The sequence below is a fragment of the Condylura cristata genome, unplaced genomic scaffold (genome assembly GCF_000260355.1).
Source record: "Condylura cristata isolate star-nosed mole 26May11 unplaced genomic scaffold, ConCri1.0 scaffold00028, whole genome shotgun sequence".
NCBI classification, from domain to species: Eukaryota; Metazoa; Chordata; class Mammalia; order Eulipotyphla; family Talpidae; genus Condylura; species Condylura cristata.
Window position 1 is genome coordinate 2,973,731 of NW_004567129.1, and position 13,729 is coordinate 2,987,459.

Sequence of the window (13,729 nt, forward strand, 5' to 3'; positions counted from 1 at the left end):
GGCCAGTCCGGGCGTGTTGGGCCTGTCTGGCCGTGGCACCATCCGCAACACAGCCTGACGGCACAGGGTAGCGTCACTCCTCCAGCCTGGTCTGTGACCAGCCACCCTTTGGGGAACACTGATGCCCACTCTGAGGACTTCCCCTAAAACAGCCACATCTCCAGGGGAGCTTCAAATTGAGGTCCACCGCTTCGGCTTCTGGGAGACCAGAGCCCTAAATTCTAAGAGCAATGGCTCCATTCTGCCCCACACCAGCAAGAGTCGGCTCTGTGATTGTCCCAGGTAAAACAAAAAGTCCCGCCCACCATGGGAGAAATTTCCCTGAGGTGCAGAACAGGGAACTTTCACAGGTTGCCGGGATATGACAGCTGGAAGCTGCTGGGTGTAACTGCTCCCAATTCCAGGCCCTAGACTTGGTTGTATATGACAATTAGGTGCGGGCTGCCTGCCTATTTCATGTCCGCTCTGTGGAAGGTAATAACCAACTCGTTGCCCCTTGTGAAAAGTTAGCAAAGAAGGGCTTCCCCGTGCATGCTCTGACGCTCTGGTCTCTGCTTGGTAAGTCAGCCAAGACCCAGCCTGCCACAGGGAAAACACCGTGGGGGAGCCTGAGTCTGCTGGGTGGGTCCTGGGGTGCTAGTAGAGCCAGGTGAGGCAAGATTGGCCCTCTGGGTGTACGATGTCAGAAAATGCCCATTCTCGGAGCTTGCAAGGGCAAGGGACCCCGAGACTTTGCACACAGGCCTCTCACGGCCCTGCCTTGGGCCCTGGCTACCATGTCCCAGCCATCTCTGCGGTTGGGAACCCGCTGCTCCCACCTGGCCCTTCTCAACAGCTCCCACCCCAGATTTCACAGAGTAGGGGAGGTGTCCTCAGCACCTGTCACATCCCCAGGCCATAATCAATAAGATTCACAACCTACTGGTGAGATAAGAGTACCTGGGAGAACCATCGGGTAGGGGAGAAGTAAGGGGAGACTGGACTAGCTCACTAGCCCTTGGGTTTTGGTTTCCCTATTTATAAGTGAGAAGGCCCCAGAAGTTCAAGTTTAAGCGTTCACTGTACTCCTGTGACCCTCCACTGGCTCAGACAGCCGTGGGTCCGCTTTATGCTGGTCCCATGGCCACGTGTGCTCCCATGGGAACATACACTGGATACCCCCCATGGGTGAGGACAGCCCCCCTGCCCCATCACAGCCCCCATCACAGCCCCCATCACAGCCCAGGGCTGGGGAGGAGAGAACCAGGCAGCCAATGCTAATCGCGTGATTCCCTTTATTGAACTGTACTAGTTACTGCAGTCAGATTAAGTCACATTTAAAAGCAGACCATCCAGTTGCACTGAAACCGATTATATTCATTACATAGTTTTAATCACTGTCCGGTGAACTGGCAAATCCAATCAAAGCATTAGTCTTTAATTAAAAAATTAAAAGGAAATATTCAGACAATAGCCAAGCAATCACATCACGATGCACAATTACCTAGAATTGCAATTAAAAAGTAGTTAACCAAAGGGGGGGGAAAAAAAAAAAAAAAAAGAAAAAAAAAAAAAGAAGCAAAGCAAAAAAAATCACACTAATCCATTTTTAAAAACTATCAATATAATACATGAAGGAACAAAGGACAATAGCCTCAAAAAGCAGGTTTCTCTAACTCTAGAAATGTAGTCTGCGGCTGAAACTCTAAAAGCACACTAGCTGTAGCAGGACAATAAAAAATACTGAGCATGGAATACTTTTAATCTCTGCCATTAATATTCATTTCCAGCTGCTTATAATAGCAGCGCCTCATGGCCAAATCATTAGAGTTTTACATCTGGTTGCAAATGACACTTTGATTGGATGTAATGTTCAAATGGCCCTCCCCACGGCGTCTCCGGCAAGCCTTCTGCGGAGAGGTGTCCTGTCGAGCGGTCCCTCACTGTGCGTGCTGGCTCATCGTGTGGTTCTGCAAAGGCGAAGAAAGGAGACACGCATGAGGGCAGAAGAATGGGGAGCGCGCTTGTTCCCTCCCACTCGGTGCATTTACGCAGAGAGCCGCAGAGAGCGTCGCGCTCAGTACAAAACAAAATGCAACCAGGAAAAAGTGTTCCGGGCACGCGGCTGCCAAGATGCCACGTTGATTTGGGACTTGGGGATGGGTTCCTGTTGCTGCCAGCCTGGGCTCCCTAGAAATTGTTTTTTTTTTTTTTTTTTTTTTTTTAAGACCGTTTCAGGTCTTACCACAGGGACCGGCTCTATGCAGGTTATAAGGGGAAATGCCGGGGAGGAGGTGGCAGGAATACAAATCACCTCCCTTTGCCCCTCCATCTCCCTTTTGCTCTAATGATGAGGAGGAAATTCTATCTGATCGCCCGCAGCCTTTCCCCAGATCTCCCTCTCGGTCCTTCCCAGGAGCTGCTCCGAGCCCAGTGGAGGGAGACAGCAGATGTGCCTCACAGCTCCCTGGCCAAGAAACGCCAGAGGAGCGCAGACGTGCTGGGGCAGCGGGGCGGCCAAGCGCTGGGCCGGCGGGGGCGGGTCCCCGGCAGGAGGGTGCTGGAGGAGGAGCCTGCTCAGTCACACTGACAGGTCTCCAGCGGAGAACAACGCGGCTTGGCCGAATCCACCTGGGAATCTGGGGCCCAGGTAGACCCCTCAGGCCAAAGCGTCCCTCTCACTACAGCCTCTGGCATTTCCTCCCTGTGCCAGCACGGACAGGCCAGCAGTGCCATTTGTTTTCCGAGGAGCCAGCAGCCTGGGGCTGGGTGGGGGCGGGATCTGGCCTCTAAGAGCTGAGTCTTTGTGTTGCTTTTCATTGGTCTGTGTTCCAAATTCAGACCAACCTCACCAAAGCTTCAGGTGCTGTTTGACCTCGGGACACCTAGAGAATGAAAGGAGAATTCACCCGGAGCAGCAACCCTGCTTGAGACTCAGGTCACCCAACCCAGGGGAGCAGTGTCTCCGGCTGCACCTGCCTCCCCAGACCCTGGCGCTTGCCAGCACAGCCTCCTCGGGGCCGAAGTCGCTGTCTGCAGTTCTGCCAATGACCACCAGGGGTCAGATGTGGCGCTGCCTGGCTCTCCTGGGCGCCAGGTCAGGGCTGCGAGGGCCAGAGGAAGCGCCTGGCTCCGCCAGGAGTGGGGGCCACCTGGTTCTCATCTCCCTGACCCAGTACCCCGTGGCAGCCCCTCCCCACTGCTGCCACCTCTGTGATGATGTCACCGGCACTCGGGCAAGCTCAGGGCCAGGGAGGGGCTGCACCCGTGCTCACAGATGCCCAGTGATGCCCAGCACAGACCAGTACTGCTGGCCTCCTCCCTCGGGCTCCTGCTGTGGGCCACAGGTGAGTGCTTGGCAGGCGGGTGTGCCATGAAGCTGCTGCAGCCCTCTCTTTCAGTCCTCACACGCTATAAAGTGGGACATGGGGAGACAAGGAAAATGAGGCAGAGTGCAGCTCCATTACTGGCCCAGAGTCACCCAGCAGGATGTAGGAGGAGACACATCAGTAAAGTGGAATCCAAGAGAGCCAGGGGCTTGGGGGAGAAGGCAGGCTTGCCAGCACCCCGTGTCCCAATGCGCACCCACCCCCAGATCCACACTTTGCGCCGCACTCCGCCCAGAGGCACAAGGCAGGCTGGCTGAGACCACACATAGGATGCGGGCAGTTTCATGGGGATGCCTACCCCCCAGCAGAGACGCTGCCTGCAATTGTGCCAGGGCAGCCAGGGGTCCCTAGTGCCCTGACCCCACCCCCATCACACCGTCAGGGGCCACAGGGGAAGCCGGGGGCTGTTTTGACTTGGACAGTGGAGGCCCTCAGTGGCCATGAGTGTGGACTTCGTGCCACAGGCAGCAGAAAGCCAGAGAACACAACCGACCTCCATAAAATCCTCCAGCACCACTCACCACCAACCCGGGCGGTGCTCAGCGCTCTCTGAATAACGAAGCAGCTTCTTGCCAGGAGGCAAAGAGCAGGGACAGTGGACACGCATGGCCCAGACCGCTCACCCGGGGCTGCTGGCACGCAAACCCAGAGGCAGCCATCTGGACCTCGGACCAGCAGTTAGGAAAGTGCGAGAATAAAAACACGCCCTCCAGTAAAAACAGCACGGTCTTCCTTAAGGGAAGCAGCAGCACCTGACTCTTCGGTTAGACTCAAGAAAGAAGTTCCTAGGAGGGGAACATCCTTTCTCTAAGCTCTAGAGCCGGGTGTATGGTCCCTCAGATGGAAATGGACGGTACCCTGGGCAGTGGGTGCTGCATTGTTAAATGCCTGCCGGACGCTCTGCTCTGGGCCGCACCTGCTGGGGTGAGGTCTCACACAGAATCTCACACGCCTGTGTGGCATGACGGGTGCAGGTGGCAGCCAGCGAGGGAGCAGTCAAGGCCGCCCGGCAGGTGTGTGCATGGGGGATAGGGAGGGTGCTGAGGACGCAGGTGCCCGGCTGAGGAGGCCATCAGCTCCTCCGGTCTCCGGGCAGAGGGGGTGTCGGGAAGCCGTCACCAGGATCACCAATCACCCACCACACCTGTGCGCCGGGCCCCTGGCGGGGCAGCTGCCAACCCGCACAGTTCAATAACCCTAAAACCCGAGGCTTCGTCCCCCACAGCTCGGAGCAGCGGCTGGAGGGGCCGGCGCTTCATCAAGCCTTCTTGAAGAACCCCTTCCACTCGGCATGGTTCTCACAAGGGCATTTTGGCTTAATGTCTATTTCTCTGTTTATGCCTGTGCTATATTTAGCCCCCTCAGAGAAGGAAGAAAATCGTTTTTTAAAGATGCTACCGACCCCGCAGATGAACACTTCCCAGCACCATAAAGGCCAGGGTGGCGAGGGGGTGGGAGCCAGGGAGGACTGGGGGGTGCCTAGAGGGGAGGCCTGGCAGCCACCCGGGCGTCTCTGCCTGCCAGGGAGACGCAGGTGTGGGTCGGGAAGCAGGTGAGAAAAATAAAATGAGAGAGCGGGAGGGTGGGTGGCACGGCTTGCGGCTGAGGGTACCCGGCAGAGGTGGTAAGTGGGGGCTCTGCCCAGTGCTTGCCTCTCTGCCCCGTGCACCCCCGTCGGCCCCAGAACACAGCTGGTGACAGGCCAGGGGGCCTTCTCGGTACTCCGCGGGAGTGTGGGCCAGCCTGCCTCTGGGCTTCTGCGGAGCCCTCTCTAAGCAAGTGATCAGCAGCCTGCAAGTGCCAGGCCCAGGCTCCCTTTGCCACACCCTTGCATTCATTCGCGTGGTCACTCATTCATTCAACAAACCTTTATCGCACCCCCTCTGGGTTACGGTACGGGGCTTGCTGCTGGGAAGTCAGCTGCAAAGCACCCCGGCTCTGAAGGCCAAACCAAGCTATGTGCCACGCACAGGAGTGTGGCAGCCGCAGAGCCAGGCTGAGCAGTCCTTCGCAGGGCACCGACACCCCCAGGAATGGGCCGCGTGGAGGGTCAGGTCCCGGTCTGGTTGCACAGTCCCAGGAGGCTTCCCGGTTCAGCCCGCCTCTGTGTCCCACAGCAGTCACACACACGTGCCCACACTCACACACACACACGCGTGCACCGGTGTGTCCTTCCTAGTCTGCGCCTGGGAGTGCTTCTGTTTTTCTATCCTGGCTCCATTTGTGGTCCCTTGGTCTGCTGCTGCCCACCACAGTGTCAAGCTGGGGAGTCTAGGGGGCCGCAAACATGTTGGCCTGGACAGTGCTGTCCAGGAGGCAAGGCGAGACTTCTCTGCATACGCTGGACGTGCAGGCATGGCTGGCGTGGGCCCCTGGCTCACACGGGGTGGGCCCCTGGGCTCCAGCTACTCTGCTGAGAAAGAGCCTGTGGCTTCCGGCGCCTGGCCTGGCTCTTAGCCCCGTGTGCTTGGGGACAGCGGGAATGACGGGGAGCCTCAGAGAGCTGAGTCCTGGTTTTGACTCCCGGCTCTGCAACTTGTGAGCTGTGTGACCCGGCAAGTTCCCTGGCCTCTGGGGGCAGGGTGAGGGTGGGGGACAACTGAACTATCCCTACGAGGCCCTGAGAACGCAGGAGATGATGTACACGTGCCTCTCCGGGGTTGGCCAAGAAAGAGTTAGTGCCCGCTAGCTCCATAAAGGGTGCCCGTGGTCTTTCTGCCCAGGGCTGGGAGCAGGAGGATCGATGAGTAATGACTTTGAACCCTTGGCATCCAGCCTGGCTTGGGGTGTGCAGTTGGGGGCCTCATGGAGGCTCGCTGGACCGATCAGCTGCGCCTCCCCAGCTCCTTCCCTGTGCACCCCAAGGGCTGGCGAGGTCTCGGGTGTGCTCCCGAGATGGCAGAGCTGGGGCTGGTCCTGCCCCTGGAGCAGTAGGGTTTCATAAGGCCCCTCCCGACACGCCCCTGATGACAACCTCCATTCCCACAATTCGCTGCTTCCCTGCCTCCCCCCAGGGAATAGAGCGCGTTATCTGGTGAGGGGGAAGGGGATGTGTGCTCATCCATCCGTCCACTTACTCATTCCCTCACTCACTCCACAGCTGTGCATGGAGCCCCTGTACACTGGGCACTAGACAGACAGATGGGGGTCCCAGCCTCTTCCCTGGGGAGAGGCTCACAGACCTCACTCTCAGAGGCACAAGGCTGGTGCCAGGGCTGGGCTCTCACATCCTCGTGACAGATGAAGGCCACCCCACCCTGGCCATCCCCTCTGCCTGCTCACCTGCCCCTGCAGAACCCCACCGACTCCACCTTAACACATGTCACCAGCCTCTGCTTCTGCTTAAGAAAGAAACTGTGAATCTCCTTTCTCCCACCACCCACCACTAGGTCATTCTCCCCTACAGAAGCTCCCCTCCCCCTCCCCATCTCCTATATCCTCCACCCCCACCTGCTGGCAGGTGTCTGCCATCTCTACAAAGAGCCATCTCCAGAAGCAGCAACCAAGTCGGAAAGCCTGACTTAACCATGGGAGACTTCCTTTGCAGGGAGAAAGGCAGCTCCTTCAGGCGGACGCTGCAGTGGTGGTCAAGCTAAGTGGGCTCTGTTACTTCTTCACTCAACACACACAGAGCTTGGCCCTGTGATGTTGGAGGGAGACGAGAGAGACAGCCTGGCCCCCGACAAGCTCAGGCCAAAGGAGGGGGTGAGTTTTCACAGAGAAAGGAGTCTGCAGAGAAGACTTCAGATTGAGAGATGCGTTATCTGGTGAGGGGGAAGGGGATGTATGCTCACCCCCTAAACTGGGCTTAGGATGGGGGTTGCGCACATACAGGTACCGAGTCATGGCTTTTCAGACGAAGCAGCTCACAGAGCAGAGTGCGGGGCCGTGGCCGATCCTGACAACGCCTGTAGCTGACATTTATTTGCCAGATGTCATCCTGCAACCCTAACTTCTAGAAAGTCATTTAAGCCTCAGGCCAACCCTGGGGGTTAAGCACTACTTTTATCCCTATTTCACAGATGAGCAAACTGAGGCGAGCTAAGGTCCTGCCGTTGCTGGAGGCAGTGCCGGGAACCCACTCTCAACCACAGCCCCGCACTGTGTGAGATGTGAAAAGTGCATCATATGTTGGGGGAGCAATGAATAATTCAGCTTGGCAGAAGCACAGGGTCTGTGCCGCGGGGACGAGCCTGGAAAGGAAGGCGGGGCGGGGGGGGCTTATTGATGAGGCTCCTTGATGCCAGACGAGGCAGCTTGCCCTTAAATCTGGGCCATGGGGAGCCATCGAAGGTATTTGAGCTGTGGAGTTGAGCAAGAGGCGAGAAACAGGGAGACGCTCACGCCTCCAGCCACAAAGGCACATGGCCGGGCTTTCGAGCTCTCCTCCCTCGCCTTCCGTCCTTTCCCGTCCCCCTCAAACCCTCCTCTCCATCACCCACGCTACACCTTTCCCGTTGGGGAGGGTGCAGGCTCAGGCAGCCCTCCTTCCCTCTCTGCTGTGGATCACCTGGGCAGCCCCTCTCTGCTAGTGAGCACTTATTTTTAGAAGCGTTTGACAATCGTCCAAGGGTCTAAGACGAACAGATGGCCTGTCTTAAAGGCTCGTATGTTCGCTAGTTTGCACTTCTGACAAACGGTAAGCGCACTCGAGAGCATGCCATAAACAGCGCTGAATGAATACTCAGAACACAATTTAGCTAATGCACGTCATTAAAATTAGGAGTGAGTGATGGCAAGGTTCCCCCTAAATGCCTGCCCGGAGATGCACCCCTCCCCGGAGACCCCAGGCTATGACGTACATGCCCCCCTCTTCGCCCCACGGCCCCCATGCAGCAAGCCGCTGTTTGCCCCATCGACACGGAGAGCAGGGATAGGTTGGCCCATGTGGCAGCGATACCCCACTTTGGCAGCAGGGTCCTAGTGAGGTGGGCGATGCGCTGCCCTGGGACAAATGTCCTGCAGGGCGAAGGCGGCTCTGTGCATGGGGTGTATGTGCGTGGCACTTCCCAGAGTCTGCCTCCCACACGGCAAGACAGGCTGTGTGTCGTCTGCCACTCCAGAGCAGCAGGAAGTGAGCGTCTGCACCCGCCTCGCTGGTGCTCGGGACGTCTGTCTCATGTGAGAGCCTCGATTCATCCGGAACTCCGGCCTGGAGGGAGATTCCAACTTCCAGGGAGCAGTGGGGTCAGCTTTGGGGCACCTGCTGCTTTCTTGCAGAGCCAAGAGCAGGAGCAGATTCAAGCACCTCAGACACCTGGGGGGCACAGAGGTGGCATGACCCCATTTTCTTCCGGGGGACGTCGTCCAGGGGTCTCCCAGCTGGGGGGGGGGCAACGTTCCCCTCTAAACCCTCTCACCAGCACTTTACAGCACCCAGGTCACAGAAAGCCAGAACAAGCTGTCGGGCCCGCACGACTGGTAGTTTTCTTTTGGTGAAAAGATGGGAGAAGATGTTGTTGTGAAAAAAAAAAAAAAAAAAAAAAAAAAAGTCCAATAAACTCCCCAAGGGGCAGGTTCTGTGCAGCTTGCTTTGGAAATAAAACCCACGAGAGGATAGATTATTAGGAGGGAACTGAAGCCTTCTATTAGGAGCCCAGCCCGTAAACAGGCTCCCATTCAGAGTCACCCAACAAAACAAGGGAACTAATAATACCTGCCCAGAGGGAGGGGGGCCCAGGGGGACCCGCTTCAGCACACAGACGACTGGTCTGTTTGTGAGCGGGGAGTCTCAGGCAGGCAGTGTGACTTCAGATGGCAGCAAGGGAAAAGGGGAATTTTCTGGCTATGGTGGCTGGATGAGGGAGGTGACTTCTCTCTGGGGCTGTACTGGCTCCTTCCTCTTCCCTCTGGGCAGAGATCCTGAGGCCCGAACCCCAAGTCCTGAGTTAATATGGCTGCTGCTGCTGTTGCTGCTTCTCCATAGGGAGACGGGGGTCCATGGTGGCTGGGCTCCTCGGGGACGAAGGTCTCCAGCACCTGTACCAGGTGACTGCGGTTCCCTCTGTGGACTTTGGCCCCTCCTGGGAATGGTCACCAAACGGTTCTGTCACTGTCGCTGGGAAGGCCACTGTCAGCCACAACGACGCACTCCAAGCCCTGGGGTGTGAGTTAAGCTACGAGCCCTGCAGTCAAGGAGCCTGAGTCCGACCCCAAAGGGACAGGAATCAGAGCACACACACCATGGAACCTGAGGAGAGACCAACGTGGAAGAGCTGAACCCCATTAAAATGGCAACGGGCAGAGAGATCTCTCCACTGCACGATACACCAGCCTGAAGGTAGAGGGGTCCCCCAAGACCAAGAGAGGGGTCTCTCCACTGCACGATACATGGGCCTGAAGGTTCTCCTATGGGCCAAAGGAGACCACGCACAGACACTTTGGGAAGGCCGACGCGTCCTGTCGGTGGGGCGTCAGACTCACGGCCAAAGGTGATGGACTGAAAGAAAGCAGCTGACTCGGGGTACCCTGGGCACCTCTGACCACGCGGCCGGGACAGAGGCCTCCAGCTCAGGGTCAGGGTGCTGTGGGTCTCCCTGTGAGCAGGTCACCCCACAATCAGCACAGCCCAGCCCGGGAGTGGAGCAACAGGCAAAGTAGGGACTCCGCACCCCCAAGCACCCAAGTCTCATCAGAAAGGGGCAGCAAGGAGCGTGCAAGGAACCGTGGAACCTGTGCCGCCAGAGTCTTGTTTCGCAAGGGAAACCGGAAATCTCCATATTTGAAATATCAAACATGGTGACGCTGGCCCCGGGCTGCTGGCTGAGGCCTCTGGCCTTTAGGGAGCATTTCAGACGCCCCGCCCTCTTCCGGGAATTGCTGGGATGGTGCCGGCAGGGGTGGAGGTGGGGAGAGTGCCGAGAGGTATCCTACGGCTCATTATTTAGGGTCCGCACCTGCGGAGTGGGACGCAGGAGTCAGCCCGTTATGTTCTGAAGAAGAGACTGGAGGGTGAAGGATGAGTTCTGAGAAACCGAGGTGCCCCCACCCCCCAAGCCTGGCTGCCTCTCGGCATGCCCCACCCAGGCAGCCTGGTGCCAGAGTCACACATAAGTGAAAAATGGGTGGTCTGGGAGGGGCCCAGGCACCCCCTCTGCACCCTTGGAGAGAGTGTACCTGTGCGCCGGACCACGCCCACCTCCTGCAAGGGTCTCGGTGAGCACCCAGCCTGCCCTCTGCCTCCCCTGCTTTCAAGGAACTCATCAGTCCTCCTCACCCCACCCCCCAATGCCCACTGGACCTCCCAGGGGAGGAGGAGAGGCCAGCATTGCGGGGGATTGCCCTTTGGGACGCTTAGCAATGCAGCAATGCACGGCGGAGCTACTCTTTCCACACCCCCAAATCCACATCCATCCCCCCACACACGGAGACGCCCCAGGCACCGTGAAACGCACACACATTTACACACATGGACCTCCCATATGAGCTCGATGCATGAACACACACGCGCGATGCCCAAAATGAAATGTGCACACACTCACGGACACCCACGATCATACACTACACGAGTCACAGATAACCCAGAAGGAAACACACACACAGACATTCCAGAGTCACACACACGGACACCTGCCAACCCTGGGCGCACGCATGCACACACGCATGCACACATTGTACAACAAAGAGATTCAGGGCTGGCGGTTGCTAGTTCTCATCTGCCACGCTGTGCAGCCCACCTGTCCAGGCTCCCCCCAGGAGCCCACATGACAACCGGCGCTTCCTGCCAGGGCACCCCCTTCCTGGCAGCGGGAGCGGAGCGAATACATTGTCTGTGAGAAGCCTGCCTGGGGTCTCTGGGTCTCTCTTTAAGGGAAAAGGGAAGTGGGGGGTCTTGGCTTAATCTCCCAGCAGGTGCCAAGCATACCCGGAAACCCAGACCCCCCCGACCTCAGCCCGAAACCCCACAAAGCCTGGCACCTTCCTCCAGCTCCACAGACACACCAAGCTCTTCCCCGTCCCGGCCCTCGCAGAAGCACCCCCTCGCCCGCCGGCCACACTCCCCCATATTTCTGGAGGTGCCTCCCATCTGACTGGCACCCCACAAAGGCCTGTCTGTCCGGTGAGCGGCGTCTGTCCTGCTCAGCAGCCCTGAGCATGTGTCCTCCTGACTGCACTTTCCTCAATGTGTGGTGACCTGGGAACCACGGGCACTAATCCTGTCTTGGGTGGGGGCTGCACAGGGCGGACACCTCACCGCTCAGTTCTCGGCTGAACCCCGGTTACGGGCCAGGGCCGGTTCGGGCTAGAAATTCAACTTGTCATCTGGAACGGCAGCCGGCAACCAAGGCAGCGAAGCGAAGCAGAACCTCCGCTGACAGGGTCAGGGGGAGACGAGAAGGCTCCGCCGCCTTCTCCTCCCTTGCCCTGCCTGGCGCAGGGTGCTAGGCGCCCCGAGCGTGGAGAGCTCCTTGGAGGCCACGCTGCGACGTGCCGCGAGCTAGGTGCTGAGGACGAGTGACTCCACGCGCGCCCCCTCCAGCAGCCAGGCTGGGGGCAGAGCAGGATGTGTGTGCGCCTGAGGTGGGACGGGGAACAGGGTTAATGTTTCGGGGGACAGGAAGAGTGCTGTGAACGCTGTGATTCTGCACAGCCGTGCGACTGGACTCAGTGGCCCTGAGCTGGCCACTTAGGTGGCTAAGGAGGGCACTTCAGCTCAGGTGTGGTGAATACACCATTTCCTTGGGTGGGATCCCACAAGGTAAGCTGGCAGCTGGGAGCAGAGGGGACTCCGGGGGCCTCCTGCACGGCTCCCCTCCTGTCTCCTGTTCCAGGGCTGGAAATGGGAAGTGCACAGACGTAGCCAGGGGAGTCACCTGTGGGGACCTCGGCAGGAGGGAGCCTCGGCAGCCCGGACACATGTCAACAGCCAGGACCAGCTGGCACAGACAGCCAGACCTCCTCCGCCTCCATACTGTTAGGGCGCTGGGGCCGAGCCCACCGCCTTCATGGGCAGCAGCTCCCAGGGCCAGGCGGTGAGGGAGAAATGTGGGAGCAGGACTCTCCCCATTCTGGAATGGGCAGGCTCCCATGGCCACCGCTGCACCGAGGACTGGGCCCTGACCGATGGACATGTCTCTGCTATTGCAGGGGGAGCTGGGGAAGGTTGCACGAGACACACCTATACACTTCAAATATTTTGCCATGCGGGGGGAGGGGGGGGTGGGAGGGAATGTTCCCCCTGGAATTTTCTGACTTTTTGCAAGCCTTCACTACTTCAAATATTTATTTACTAAAATTGGATGAGAAAACCCAGTTCTATATACAGTCATCATATTTCACCAGCCAGAACTCAGGATAAATAGCCAATGGCTGGGGTGGAATCCTAGAAATCAGGGCTGTCCTGAAAATCTGGGTCACGCGGTCACTAATTATACAGAACACATGTGTTCAAGTCGCTCAACTAACCCAGGGCTTTCAGGTTTTATAAATGATATTTGATAACCCTGATCATATCCATTTCGACTTTCCTCCAAATTTTCACTCAAAGGAAAATTTCCTGCGTCCTCCAAGTTTCCAGGAAATCTACTCCTGTGGATGGAAAGTTGTTCTGGCAGATGATTCTAAAGGTGGTCCCCCCTCAGAAAACATCACCCATCACCCCCAAGATGGCTTCCAGAGCCCGCGTGCCCAGCCCCGCCTCCCCGACAGACCCCCGGGCGGTGAGGCAGGAGTTCTGAAGATGGACCTAATTTGCTATGATGAATTGTGTGCACGCACCAGCGAGCAGAACTGCAGCTGAGACCGATTATATTTAATGATCGGGACGGTCCTTGTGAAGACACTCAGGCACATCCCCTTGTCTGTCTGGAGAGGGAGTCGGGCCGCCTCACATAAAGCAAAGGGCAAAGGGCAGAGAGAAGCGGACCAGCAAGGGTTGTACTGCCAGGGAGAAACCCCCATGTGGAAAGGGGGTAGCCGGCTGGGCCATGCACGACTACGGCCTGACTTGTGGGAAAATCAAGAAAGATAGCCATTCGTGTAGTGGCCAAGAAGACGGTCTGGGATGTGGAGTGGGGACTGAGTCCAGTGCTGACCAGCCCCATGGCCTCGGGGATCCCTTCTGTGCCTCCATATCCTGGTCTTAGTTACAGGTACGTGGGCGTGCGTACATGTGCCAAGCTCAGTGCCTGGCATTGACTAGGCGCTGTATAATCGTTAGCTGCGCTCATGCTAGGAAATCTCTACTCTGAGACATAGACAGCCAACAAGATCTTCTGGGCCCGGCCCGGGGGGCCTGTGGGCTGTGGACAAGGAGCTGTTGCCCTCCACTCTAAAATGTCTTCCACATGAGGTAACACTAGTGGGTTCTTCTCTAGCACTCTGGAGAGCCTGAAGGGCAGGGGATGGGGTGGGGGTGGGGA

The 13,729-nt window shown here is 57.8% G+C and overlaps 1 protein-coding gene across 1 annotated transcript in view; it reads right to left on the reverse strand.

The window, feature by feature from the left end:
• Positions 1-1,259: 1,259 nt before the first annotated feature.
• Positions 1,260-13,729, reverse strand: part of LOC105853173 (zinc finger protein 423-like) — a 28,314-nt gene continuing 15,844 nt past the window's right edge. The window contains exon 4 of the mRNA XM_012730452.1: positions 1,260-1,949. Coding sequence (XP_012585906.1) covers positions 1,920-1,949 — 30 coding nt within the window. The 3' untranslated portion in view covers positions 1,260-1,919. The remainder of the gene's footprint in view (positions 1,950-13,729) is intronic.